Source organism: Pipistrellus hanaki (genome assembly GCF_964339955.1).
Source record: "Pipistrellus hanaki genome assembly, chromosome: 7".
In the NCBI taxonomy this organism is placed as follows: domain Eukaryota; kingdom Metazoa; phylum Chordata; class Mammalia; order Chiroptera; family Vespertilionidae; genus Pipistrellus; species Pipistrellus hanaki.
Genome location: NC_140509.1, coordinates 55,628,866 through 55,640,143, shown reverse-complemented (window position 1 = coordinate 55,640,143; position 11,278 = coordinate 55,628,866). Strand labels below are relative to the sequence as shown.

The 11,278-nt window shown below is 46.4% G+C and overlaps 1 protein-coding gene across 2 annotated transcripts in view; it reads left to right on the top strand.

The window, feature by feature from the left end:
• The first annotated feature begins 1,827 nt into the window (after positions 1–1,827).
• The window catches only part of METTL24 (methyltransferase like 24), a 73,401-nt gene continuing 63,950 nt past the window's right edge, over positions 1,828–11,278 (top strand). For both annotated transcript variants that reach the window (XR_014795450.1, XM_084889150.1), the window contains exon 1: positions 1,828–2,193. Coding sequence is in view for 1 of the 2 variants with exons in the window: in XM_084889150.1 (XP_084745276.1) it covers positions 1,888–2,193 (306 nt within the window). In the remaining variant the exon portion in view is untranslated. The remainder of the gene's footprint in view (positions 2,194–11,278) is intronic.

Sequence of the window (11,278 nt, the reverse complement as noted above, 5' to 3'; positions counted from 1 at the left end):
AGGATTTTATACATACACCGTATTTTCCGGCGTATAAGACGACCCCCTAATTTTACAGTTAAAACATAGGTTTAGGCCTATATTCGCTGTATAAGACTACCCCCCACTTCCGAGGCAACACCAGTTCTTTTTTTTACGCCTCTCTGCTTCTCTGACAGTTCATATCTGACATCTCGGCTCTTGTTGTTTATGTGGAGTTTGGAGTTTGTATCAGGAAAAACGCACTTGCTTGGATTCTTTAAAACAAAGCCCTCTGAGATAGCTGGAGGGCTGCATCTGAGGGAAAACAGAAGTCGGTCCTAATCAAACGCTTGGGAGCCTGAGGACCTGGTGAGCCTAGGGAAAGAGTGAGATTGGGTTCAGTTCCGTCACATGGAAGAGAGAGCCCACGTGCTTTGTACAGTGACAAAGAATACACCGAGTCTTTCTTAAACCAGGGGGTTTTAGAGGGGAGGGATCCCAACAAGAAATTCCGGAGCCGAAACCGGTTTGGCTCAGTGGTAGAGCATTGGTCTGCAGACTGAAAGGTCCCAGGTTCGATTCTGGTCAAGGGCATGTACATTGGTTGCGGGCACATCCCCGGTGGGGGGTGTGCGGGAGGCAGCTGGTTCATGTTTCTCTCTCATCGACTTTTCTAGCTCTCTATCCCTCTCTCCTCCTCTCTGTAAAAAATCAATAAAATATATTTAAAAATTAAAAAAAAAGAAATTCCGGAGATTCAAATGGGGTGTAGCAGAGTGTCTCTGTTGTCCCTTCTGTAGGCTCCTGAGGGGAGAGAGGATGAGTCAGCAGGGGTAGTCTACATACAGACATGAAACATGCAAGCGTAAAGTATGAAAAAAATGTGGCCACAGCTGAAGAAAACAAATCCAAACCCAAACCTACACCTAAAACCCAAACCACAAAAGGGAAGAATTTTGTGGGGAAGAATTTTACCAATATTTGCAAATAGAGCAGCCAACACTGGCCTTCAGGCTGTGAGCCTTTGGTCTGATTAATTAAGGTCAAGGTGGTGGTGAAAATGCCAGCTGGGGAGCATTTTGCTGCAAGATAAATTTGTCCCTCTGTATCTGTGCAAGACAGCAGGGAGGTGTGCGCGTGTGGAGCTAAATTAATTTGATCCACATCGTGCCAGTATCTTCTGTTCTCTCTCCCTGCTGTCAGTTATCTCGGTTGCTTTTCCCCCTCCCTCTCCTCCTTCACCCCCACACATTTCATAACACGGAGAGAAAGCACGGATTAGCTTCAGGCAGAATTTAGAGATGGAATAACTCTAATTTGATTATTCTGCACTGAGAGGGGGCTGTTCTTCCTCCTCCTCCCTCTTCTCTCTGGAGGGAGAGCATTTATAAACCTGGGCATCAGTGCGATGCATCGTCTTTATCCTGTGCTCAGTGGCACGCGCTGCTTGATAATCAGAACGTGCTCCTTATAACAAAACCTGGGAGCTCCCCTCACCTCCTGCTGTGTGTCTGCAACAACCCTCATGCTAGAACAGGAAACTGCCCTCCAGTTAGGAATGCTCTTTCTCTGGCCACAGCTTTCAGCTCCGCCAGGCTCCGGAGGCCGGGCCGGAGGGACCCTCCTCGGGGACCCCGAGGTGAGGCTGGGCTCCTCGGGGTCTTGCCCCAGCCGAGCCGCCAGCATCCCAGGACCCCGCCCGGTCCCTCCACGCCTCGCCCTTCCCTTCCAGCGGCCGTTGCATTGCGCTGGGGCTGGGATGGATAAGGTTACGCCGAGGCTTCCTTGGACGCGAGGGAGGGAGGCGGGTCCGAGCCCGCGCCCTGGCCGGCGGGGGTGTTCCCACAGCTGGCAGCTCGGGGCCGCGGGGCCACCTCCCTGCTGCGGGCGGGCGGGTGCGGACACAGCCCCGAGCTCGGCCGGGCCATGGCGCGGGAGAGGCCGCCCGGGAGGGCCCGCAGCGCCCTGAGCCGCTGCCTGCTGGGCGCCGCGCTGCTGCTGCTGGGCCTGCGGCTGTGCGCGGAGCTGCGGCGCGCCGGCCCCCCGCCCCCGGCCCGCAGCGCCCCGCCCCGGCCGCCCGCGCCGCCCCCGCCGCCCGCGCCCGGCCCCCCGCGCGGCGCCGGCCGGAGGCAGGTGACCTACGTGCGCAGCGGCCGCCGGGCGCGCGGGGGCGGCGGGAGCGGGACGCCGGACACCGGCTGCTGCGCCCCGCGCGCGCGCCCCCGCCGCAAGGTCAGTTGCAAACGGTGCAGTCTGGGGGCTCGAACCCAGACCCACATCCCACCTTCTCCGCCGCGCTGCGGGGCCCTCCGCTCGGGCTGCGCCGGCCGGCGCCCTGGGACCGTCCGAAAGCCTGAACCCCGCGCTCCTCGTTGGGGCGGCCCCGCCGGGGCGTCGTTCCCTGCAGCGAAGCTGGCTGAGCGCACTGTCAGCCTCTGTTTGCAGGCGTCCCGGGACGGAGTCCCGCTTCTCACCTACGTTTGAGTGAGGGGAGGAGAGGGGTGATGGGCACTGACAAGGAAGGAGTGGTGATTTTGTCTATAGTCTGTACTTTCCCCAACTTTCTCCCCGAGGCCTGGGCAGAGCTGGGTCTGTGTGCACTGTGAATGGCTTTCCCACCACCTTCCTCGCGGTGAAGGTGGTCCACTCCGTCTTAGAGCACTAGTTAAGTATACAATTTTACCTATATGTTCCCAAACATTCTAGTTTAGCACTTCTTAGTTGGGATTCAGGAATCTGTAGTGTAACAACTCCACTAGGTGATTCTCATCATGAGAGAAGTTTGGGCTGCAGAGAATCGCCCTTGAATTGGCTGGCGCGGGGCGAGAAGTTGAGCTCCCCCCGCACCACTTAATGCGGAGTTCACTTGAACCTGGAGGACCGAAGCAATAACGCGGGCTTGCTCTTGCTCCCTCATTAACCCCTGGGCTCACACCTCACCAGGTGGCCCAGTTTTAACCTCCGATTAGGAAGCCTCGCCCTCCCAAGCTCCTGTTGGAGCTCAGGAGTGTACTTGGTACTTCGGAGTGAGAAGACTGAGAACTGCAGGTATGAGCGTGCCTGGTGCTCATACCCATCCACCTCTTTGTAAGCCTGGCTTTCTCTTTTTTCATTTAAGCATCCCTCTTCCCCTTCCTCACCACCCTCCTCCGGGGAAATGAGAAAAACCTCTCCCTTTGATCTCCTTGGGCTTCCTAGTTCTCACCTATTTTTTCATATCAACCCTCCCCCCCCCCCCCCATTTCTTCCACCTCCTCTTCAAGCCTTACCCTCTGGCTTTTCCCTACCATTGTACTCCAATCATCTTCCTGGATAAACTCAAATACGTCTTTCTATCTCCAAAGCCTCACTTCCAGAATAATGCAGCCGCCTCTTCTCCATGTTCCTAATTTGAGTTCCCTGGCACCATGTGACGCATCCAAGGGCTTACCGGGTCCCAGATGTTGCGACAGGTGCTGGGGATACCAAATGGGTTCAAAGTCTAGATGGGGAGACGCTCAGCACAGGCCTCTGGTAAGGTGACCGATGCTGTCATTGCAGTCTCGACCTCTACCTGTGGCATCAAGAAAGGCTAACTGAGAGGGAACATTTGACCTACGACTTGATATTTCTTACGAGTTCCGGCTCTTCTGTCTCTCTGGATATTCTCAAATGTCCCACCCTTGATACCGTCAACCCCACTCGGCACTCTTCATGTCACAGCCGCTCCATTGTTCCTGTTGTCACCTGTCCACGCGTCACTCTTAGTCTCTACTTCAGACAAAGTGTCTATAACCGGAGCCTGTCTTACACGTGGGAGAGTTTGGAATGCACAGACTCAGAGGCTCACTGGGGAGGAAGTTCATGGGAGGCTGCAGTGATCCAGGCTGGCGATGGTGGCAGCTCAGAGAGGTGGTAGAAGCGCAGGCGGGAGAAGTGGTCGGTGCTGGATACGTTCTGAAGGCAGGTGAGGGAGAGGTGGTTTTCTGTTTTGGAAGGAATGGTCAGAAGTCAGGAGTTGGTTTTAAACATGTTGAGTTTGAGATAGCCTTTAGACATCCAGGCGGAAATGTCAGACAGGCAGTTGGACACACAGGTCTGTAGTTGGAGGACATGTCCAGGTTGAAGACAGACATGTGGGGTCATCAGCGCACAGTGTCGCTAAAGCCACGAGACTGTAAGAGAGCAACTAGGGAGTGAGGGTGGCTAACAAAGATGAGAAAGTTGAGTCTGAGCCCTGGGGCTCAGTTTTTATTAAAAGTAAGTTAGAAAAAACAAAAGGGAATATTTGTATAAAGCAGGGGTGGGGAACTTTTTTCCTGCCAACGGCCATTTGGATATTTATTTTATCTTTATTGTTGAAAATATTACAACTTTATTTGTTTTCCCCATTGACCCTTCTCCTCCCCTCAACAACCTCTACCAAGCCTTCACTATTGTCTGTGTCCATGGGCTTTGCATATATGCATATAAATTCCCTGGTTAGTCTCTCCCCCCCCCATCCTCCCTTCCCCTCTAATATTCACCAGTCTGCTCCATGGTTCTATGTCTCTAGATCTATTTTGTTCATCAGTTTATTTTGTTCATTAGAGTCCACCTATGAGTGAGATCACATGATACTTATCTTTCTCTGACTGGCTTATTTTGCTTAGCATAATACATTTGGATATTTATATTACCATTTTTGGGCCATATAAAAGTATCAACTTGAAAATTGGGACCGCCTGCTATTTTGATCAAACATTTAATTAACTCACCCCCTAATGCCTTGGCAGGGCCAGACAACATGATTTTGTGGGCGTTATATGGCCTGCCGGCCAGCTGTTCCTCACCCCTGGTAGAGAGTTTGGTGTGTTGTAAACAGTGATGGCAGCTTTAATTTTCACTAATCTGTTTCAAGTCTTCAGCCCCAGCCTTTCCCCAAATGTGATATGTTGTTATAACCTCTCTTTTTTCCATCCTTGAACACTCAGCTCAAGGATGCTGCCTGGCAGCCTTCGCGTTATCATTCCTTCTTCCATGCGGAACTTCCCCCAATCTGAGATGACAACAGAAACGCATTCCCCATGTGTGAGCTGCTCTGCACATGCGGTGACCTGGTAATCCATTTCAGATGGGACGTTTTGTTCCCGGAGTTGTTCTTGACAGAAGGATTGTGCTTCCTAAAGCGATGCTAGTAAATGCTTACTCCTGAAAAATGCTTACACTCTTGTGTAACACATAGAGGAATCTACGTTAGTCTATTCTGCATGACTCTAAATGGTTTTGGTTTAACAAATATAAGAAAGGAGTGAGTTTATTCCTATTTTAAAAATAATATCTTTTTAGCCTCCTAAGGAAACATTCTCCCTGGATTTCCTTCTCCCTGGCTAGTTAGTTATTTATTTACTTATTTTCAGGGTATACATTCTAACTTTCCCAAATTCCTAGATAGTGGGAGTCTTGAATTTGTTTCATTTTTCCATTTAAAAAAAAAAAAAGAAGTTGGATTAAAATGTTCCTCAAAACTGGAAAGACCAGTTACCTGATCTGTTCTCCCACTTCTGGGAACAGAGCTCAGACCCCTTATATTCCTGGGGGACAAATCCTGTTCCGCCTTAGCCTACCATCAAGATGTGCTGAGATAGAAGCGGAACGCACCGTTAAATAATTTATGGAGTTAAAAAGTTTGGAAGTTATGTGTTGAACTCCTTGGATCTTACTTTACTTAATTTTTGTTTGTTGAGAACAAACAGTGTTATTTAGGTTCTTGGGTACTTGCCACAGGCACCTACCAGATTGGTTAGTGAAGGAGAAAAAGTTCCATCTATTTTGAGGATGGCTTTCTGGATGGATGAAAACCTGCATGGAATAATTGGTTTGCCGAGTGTTTCTTGTCAACATGCTTTCTTTGTTAGAGGAACAAAAACTCAGTGATTACATTGCCACCTTGACCATGGCTTATGCTTCTTTTAACGAAACCAATTATTATAAAGAAGGGAAGTGTGGTGCTCACTTCATCCCTTCTTTCAGCAAGCCAGGCAGGAGCTAGCTCTCCATAGTAAATCCCCTTTCACATCAGGGGTTCTGATTTAAGAGCACTGTGAGCTGAGGGCTCTTGATAATGATGCATAAATGCTGCCCTTTTGGGCTAGGATGAGCCTGAAACCCATACACTTTCGTATAGTACAGAGGCTTTAAACATTCCACCAGGGCGTTCAGTCTCCTAATTCTGCATACTACACATGCATCGAAGTATATATCACTGTAATTCTTTTTCTTCCTTTCCCTTCTCTCTGTTTTCTGTCTGTGTCTCTGATCTTTTTTCCTTTAAACAGACATCTACTATGATTACATATGTAAAGTACTTTTGGGGAGCATTTATAGAGGACTAAGATACGTTTCTCCATGATTTATGCTTTATGAAATCTTGGGCAGTTGGCGATCCACCTAAAGGACAGCAGCAAAACTTATAGCTCGTTTGTGCAGGAGAGGCACTCACACAGGAGCCCAGCTTCCTGAAGGAAGCTCTTCTCTCTTATCGAAGGTATTTTCCTTGACATTTAATATGTTGGATAGAAAAGTGACTTCTGAGTCACAGAGCCACAGAACCCAGCAGTGTGCTGGCTTGGTTTGTTAGTCACAGATCCCTTGGAACAACGTGTCAAAAAGAAAAAAAAATGTTTCCTCTTCTCCTAAAAAACCATATGGCAAAAATTGGCTGTTCTTCATCACGTCTCTCTTCCTCTTGGTTTTCTAATTCTGCGATCATCATGGGAAAGGAAGAGGAAAAAAATGGCATCTATGCCCCTTGGTGTATCCAGTTGCCTTAAAAGTCCTTATTCTTTACAAAAAAACCTTGAAGGTGGGGTTGAATTGCTTGTCAAATATGGCCTAGCGGTAGTTTCCAGTACTGTATACTTACACTTCTGTCCTTCACGAACAGCATTAATCAATCCTCTCTCACTGTCCTCAGGAGGCAAAGCCTTTTCATTTTAAACAAAGTCATGGAGGGTAATTGAATGCTCTCCAGCAATATGTGGGTGTGAAAGAGCAGTTGCTTAGTTTCACAGGGAGAAAGACAGGTTTTGAATAAAACTTTGATGTGCCTTAGATGGGGAATAGGCCTCTGCACTCCTTCCAAACCCCACAGCTCCTCAGAGAGGAGCAAAAGAACAGCTGAAGGAGGCTCCATTGTTTTTCAACAATTGGTGGTAGAGCTTTTCGGTTTTTGAGAGCAGTTTGCCAGCCCATTTTCTCCAAGGAATGGGAAGCCTTATCAGCTTTCTTGAATTGGATTTCTTTCTTAGTCTGTGAAGAGAATCTCGGAACTAGGCAGTGAAACTGGAGACTGTCAAGGGTGGTAGGCATTTGGGTTTTCCATCTGAGCTGGGATACCTTTGGAGTCTTTGTGCTTATAAATAGTTTGGCTCTTTATTCTGTATAGACAGTAACCAGAGCCTGCTTCATTTACCCCAAGACACACATTAAGGCTGGAATCTACCAGCGTTGATAAGCTTTGCTAACCTAAAAAATAAAGTCCAAAGTGAAAGGCAACAAGTGTTTATTTGAGATCTTAGAGTAGCTATTTGGGAAACAGGTTCAGGCGGAAACGCAAATAGTGTTCTGGTGATGGGGTGAAGGCAAGGTTTTTTGTTTTGTTTTTTTAAATGTGAAAAGGGAAATAATTACATGAATAGGATAAAGAAATTTCTATTGGTGTTAACAAGCTAAGTTATTCTTTAGCTATACATGGATGGTTACTGATTCTAAAGAATGTTCACAATGATCAGTCCTTGTGAGAGGATGTCTGCTATCCTGTTAGCTTGCAAACAGTCGTTTGTAAAACAATGTTGGCTTGACCCAGTCCAAAGGTTATTGTCAAACGTTCCAAACTTTCAAGGAACAAGATATGCAAAACCTTTCCTCTGGGATGGCGGCTTTGATTCCATTTAAAAATGGTTCTATTTATATGAATTTTCTTTTCTTTTTTTTCACGGTGATTTTTATTTATTTATTTAGAAGTAACCAGCTGGACTCAGTTTAGATGATCACAATTTTGTTGGGAGCATCCAAAACATAATCAGGAGCTAGTCGAACTTGTGTCTTCTTTTCTCTATGAGGCCTGATCAGGGTGTTGACCTTGGCCATGCCAATGTCATAGAACTTCATAGCCAGTTTGATGTGGTGTTCATTGGTCTTAACATTCACAGTGAACACACGTGTATTGTTGCCTTCCACTTTTTCATGGCTGATTCGGTCATTGGGGAATTTGATGATAGCATAGTGGTAAAGTTTATTTTCTCCTGGGGGTGCTCTTCTGAGGATATGTGGCCTACCCTCAGAGCTCCAGTGTCTTGGGGTGACATTGGAAGGTGGGTGACATGTAGATCTTTTTCATGTGGCTGTGGGTGCTTCTCATATTGCTTTCTTTGCCCTCCAAGTCTTTGCTTTGGCTTTGGAGGGCAGTGGCCTCCTCTTTCTTTGCCTTCAGGGCTATCTTTGTGAAAAGCTATTTATATCAATTTCCTCAGCTTCTTTTAAAAACATCCCTGGAGTTCTCTAGACACCTCACATTGGTTCCATTAGTAATCAAAGGAGTTTTCTGCTAATAGAGGAGGAGAAAATTTGTTGTCTAAGAAGCATTGTTATTCTACTCAAATGATAGAAACAAAATTGAGTTTTATGAGTCTACAAGACCATCTGTAATTTAAACTAAAAGCAAGATGGCTTGTTAGTTGATGGCTCAGGAGGTAAATTTGACCACAAAGAATTTTGTTGGAGCCACACAGTGTTTTAAGTGTTTGAACATACACATCTTTAGGTGGGGCATGTAGTGTCTAGTGGAGTCCAGTTCAGCTCTCTCTCCATTTACATTGACTGTGTGACCTCTGAAGGCATTTGAAGTTGCAACCCCTGAGCCAGATGTCAAAATCAACAGTTAGCCAGATGTTTTCCTGGTGAGGTTAAGGCTGCTAAACTTAGTGGCAGCATGGCACATAGATTTGCAAAAGCTGAAGGTCCTTGAAGAAAGGACCTAAAGAAAGATGAGTTATCCAAGACTTGAATTAGATGCTGGGGTGAGTAAGATTGTAGGGGAGTATGTTTAATGTAATCTTTTGGTTGTAAACAAGAAAAACGGATGGACCCTGGCTTAGCTTAAGAAAAAAACACACAGAATTAAATAAATGAAATAGGAAAACCTCACTGAATTGGAAGAAGAGTTGACTGACCGGTATGTGAAGGAGAGAAGGAATAGGGCTGCTCTGGAAATCCCAGCTTTCTTTAACCATCTCCCTAACGTGCTAACATAACAAAACTCACCTCCCTCACTCGACTCCCCGCTCAGTCTCTTAGTACACCCTGGGTCAACAGCTCAAGCCACAAGCCATAAATGGCCCAAGATATGCCTCCCTGCCCTCAAAGCCATTTTTAGGGATAACTTCTCTAAGTTATCCCATGAAGTCAAGTCCTTGACATCTGTTAAATATTCAGTATAATTATTGCACATTTTTATGCCCATAGGATTTTGTTTTTCCTATATTTTATTCCATTATTTTATCTACTCCAGTTCAGGGATCTTGAACGTGAGCATCTAGAAATAGAGTGTAGGTTTTTTTGTTTTTTATCTTGTGTGGTTTTTTGTTTGTTTGTTTGTTTTAATACTACCCAAACCTAGCATTTATGATTCTGTGTATATGTGTATTTTTTTTTTTTTTTTATTGGTTAACTATTTCTCTGTTTCTCTGTCTAGATGTATTCTTATAGATAACCTTATTTCCAGGTGGCATTTGGCAGTAAGTTGTCAGCTTTTCTATACTTCTGATATTTTTATTGAGATGAGTATATATGCACACACATCTGTGTAGATGCAATGTGTTTGTTTGTTTGCTTAGGAAAAGTTATTTATGAGGACTTTAAATAGAGAAAGTAAATATAATCAGTATGCAGCCCATGATCCCAATTAGAGTTCTCAAACCACGTTAGAGTCTTGCCTTTTTTGATCAGCCCCCCAACTCCCTCCTCCCCCACGGTAAATGTGGGAAGGTACTTCACACACACTTCACACACAAAGAGCTGAAAACTTCTCCAGAAAATCTGAATATTTAGAGCCCTGTTTGCAACTTGCTAGTTTTGGATTCTTTAAGTCTCGTTACTTCTGTATCTGGACTCTGGGTTGCAAGTGGCAGAACCCAACTGAAACTAGTAAAATAGAAAAAATAGGGATTCATGGGAAGGGTCCTGGGGTAGAACTGAAGGAAGAGCTGTGGAAGCCAGGAAGGCTCTTGGAACTTATGGACTGACATGAGCATTGGAAACCTTTGTTGTCCAAAGTACCCATTATCACACATGAAGTGGGTATTAGTCGTTCTTTTTTGTCACACCCTTGAATTTCCTTCTTGTGTTGAGGAATTCTCCATCTTTCTTAGAAAAAAGCCAAAAAATACTTTTTCCAACTTTTCCTTGCGCCTAGTGCACTGTAGGCCTTATCATTCGGAAACACCTACACGAGAGCTTGGATTGTGCCTTAGAAATCTGAGTGGCACAAGGACCATGGAGTAGCATGGTGGCCGAGATTCTAGTGGAAGCACCCAGCCCTGCATGTGTGCCCAGCAGTGAGGCAGTGCAGTCTACACCGGCACGTGGAGTGGTCTTTCTAACATTAAGATTCTATAAGTGAATACATCTTCAGTCAATTTATTTTCTACTTAACTAGCCAGAGTGGTTTCTATTGTTTACAACGAAGAACTTGGACAGATCAGTAAATTAGAACCGACAGTTCCGAAGGTTACAGCTGTAACTTTCTCTCTTCAGTTTTGCTTGTGGCCTGTTTAATTCAGATTTTGGGACATGATGGTTTGGGTCCAAATGACCTATGGGCTGAGGGACCTTTCCCTGACAAGATAATAACATTTAGCATCAGATACTAAAGTTCCCTAATCTGCTAACCTATCACTAGAAACACAGAGTCCTTTTTCATGGTGCCATTTAGGTGGGGTATAGGGCCGGGGGGGTGGGGGTGGGGGCGCAGTTTATGCTGCGATCATAAACAACTGTCAAATCAGAGCTCATCCTAACAAAGATATAGTTCTTGCTCATGCTAATGTATCCATCGCCGGGTGGCAGGGTGGGCACTACTGCTCTGTGCTGTCATCGTCCTCTCTCTGGACCCCAGACTGGCAGCACTGCCACCAGCTGGAATATTGCCTGTAACCTCCACAGAGCAGGGAGTGCACTGGGGTCTCCAATGGCTTTAGGAAACGCCTGGCTGGAAGCCACACAGCACCTCCTGCTCACAATCCAGAGGCTGTAGCTGGTGGCTGGGTCCCACCCAGTGCAAGACGGCAGGAGTCAGCGA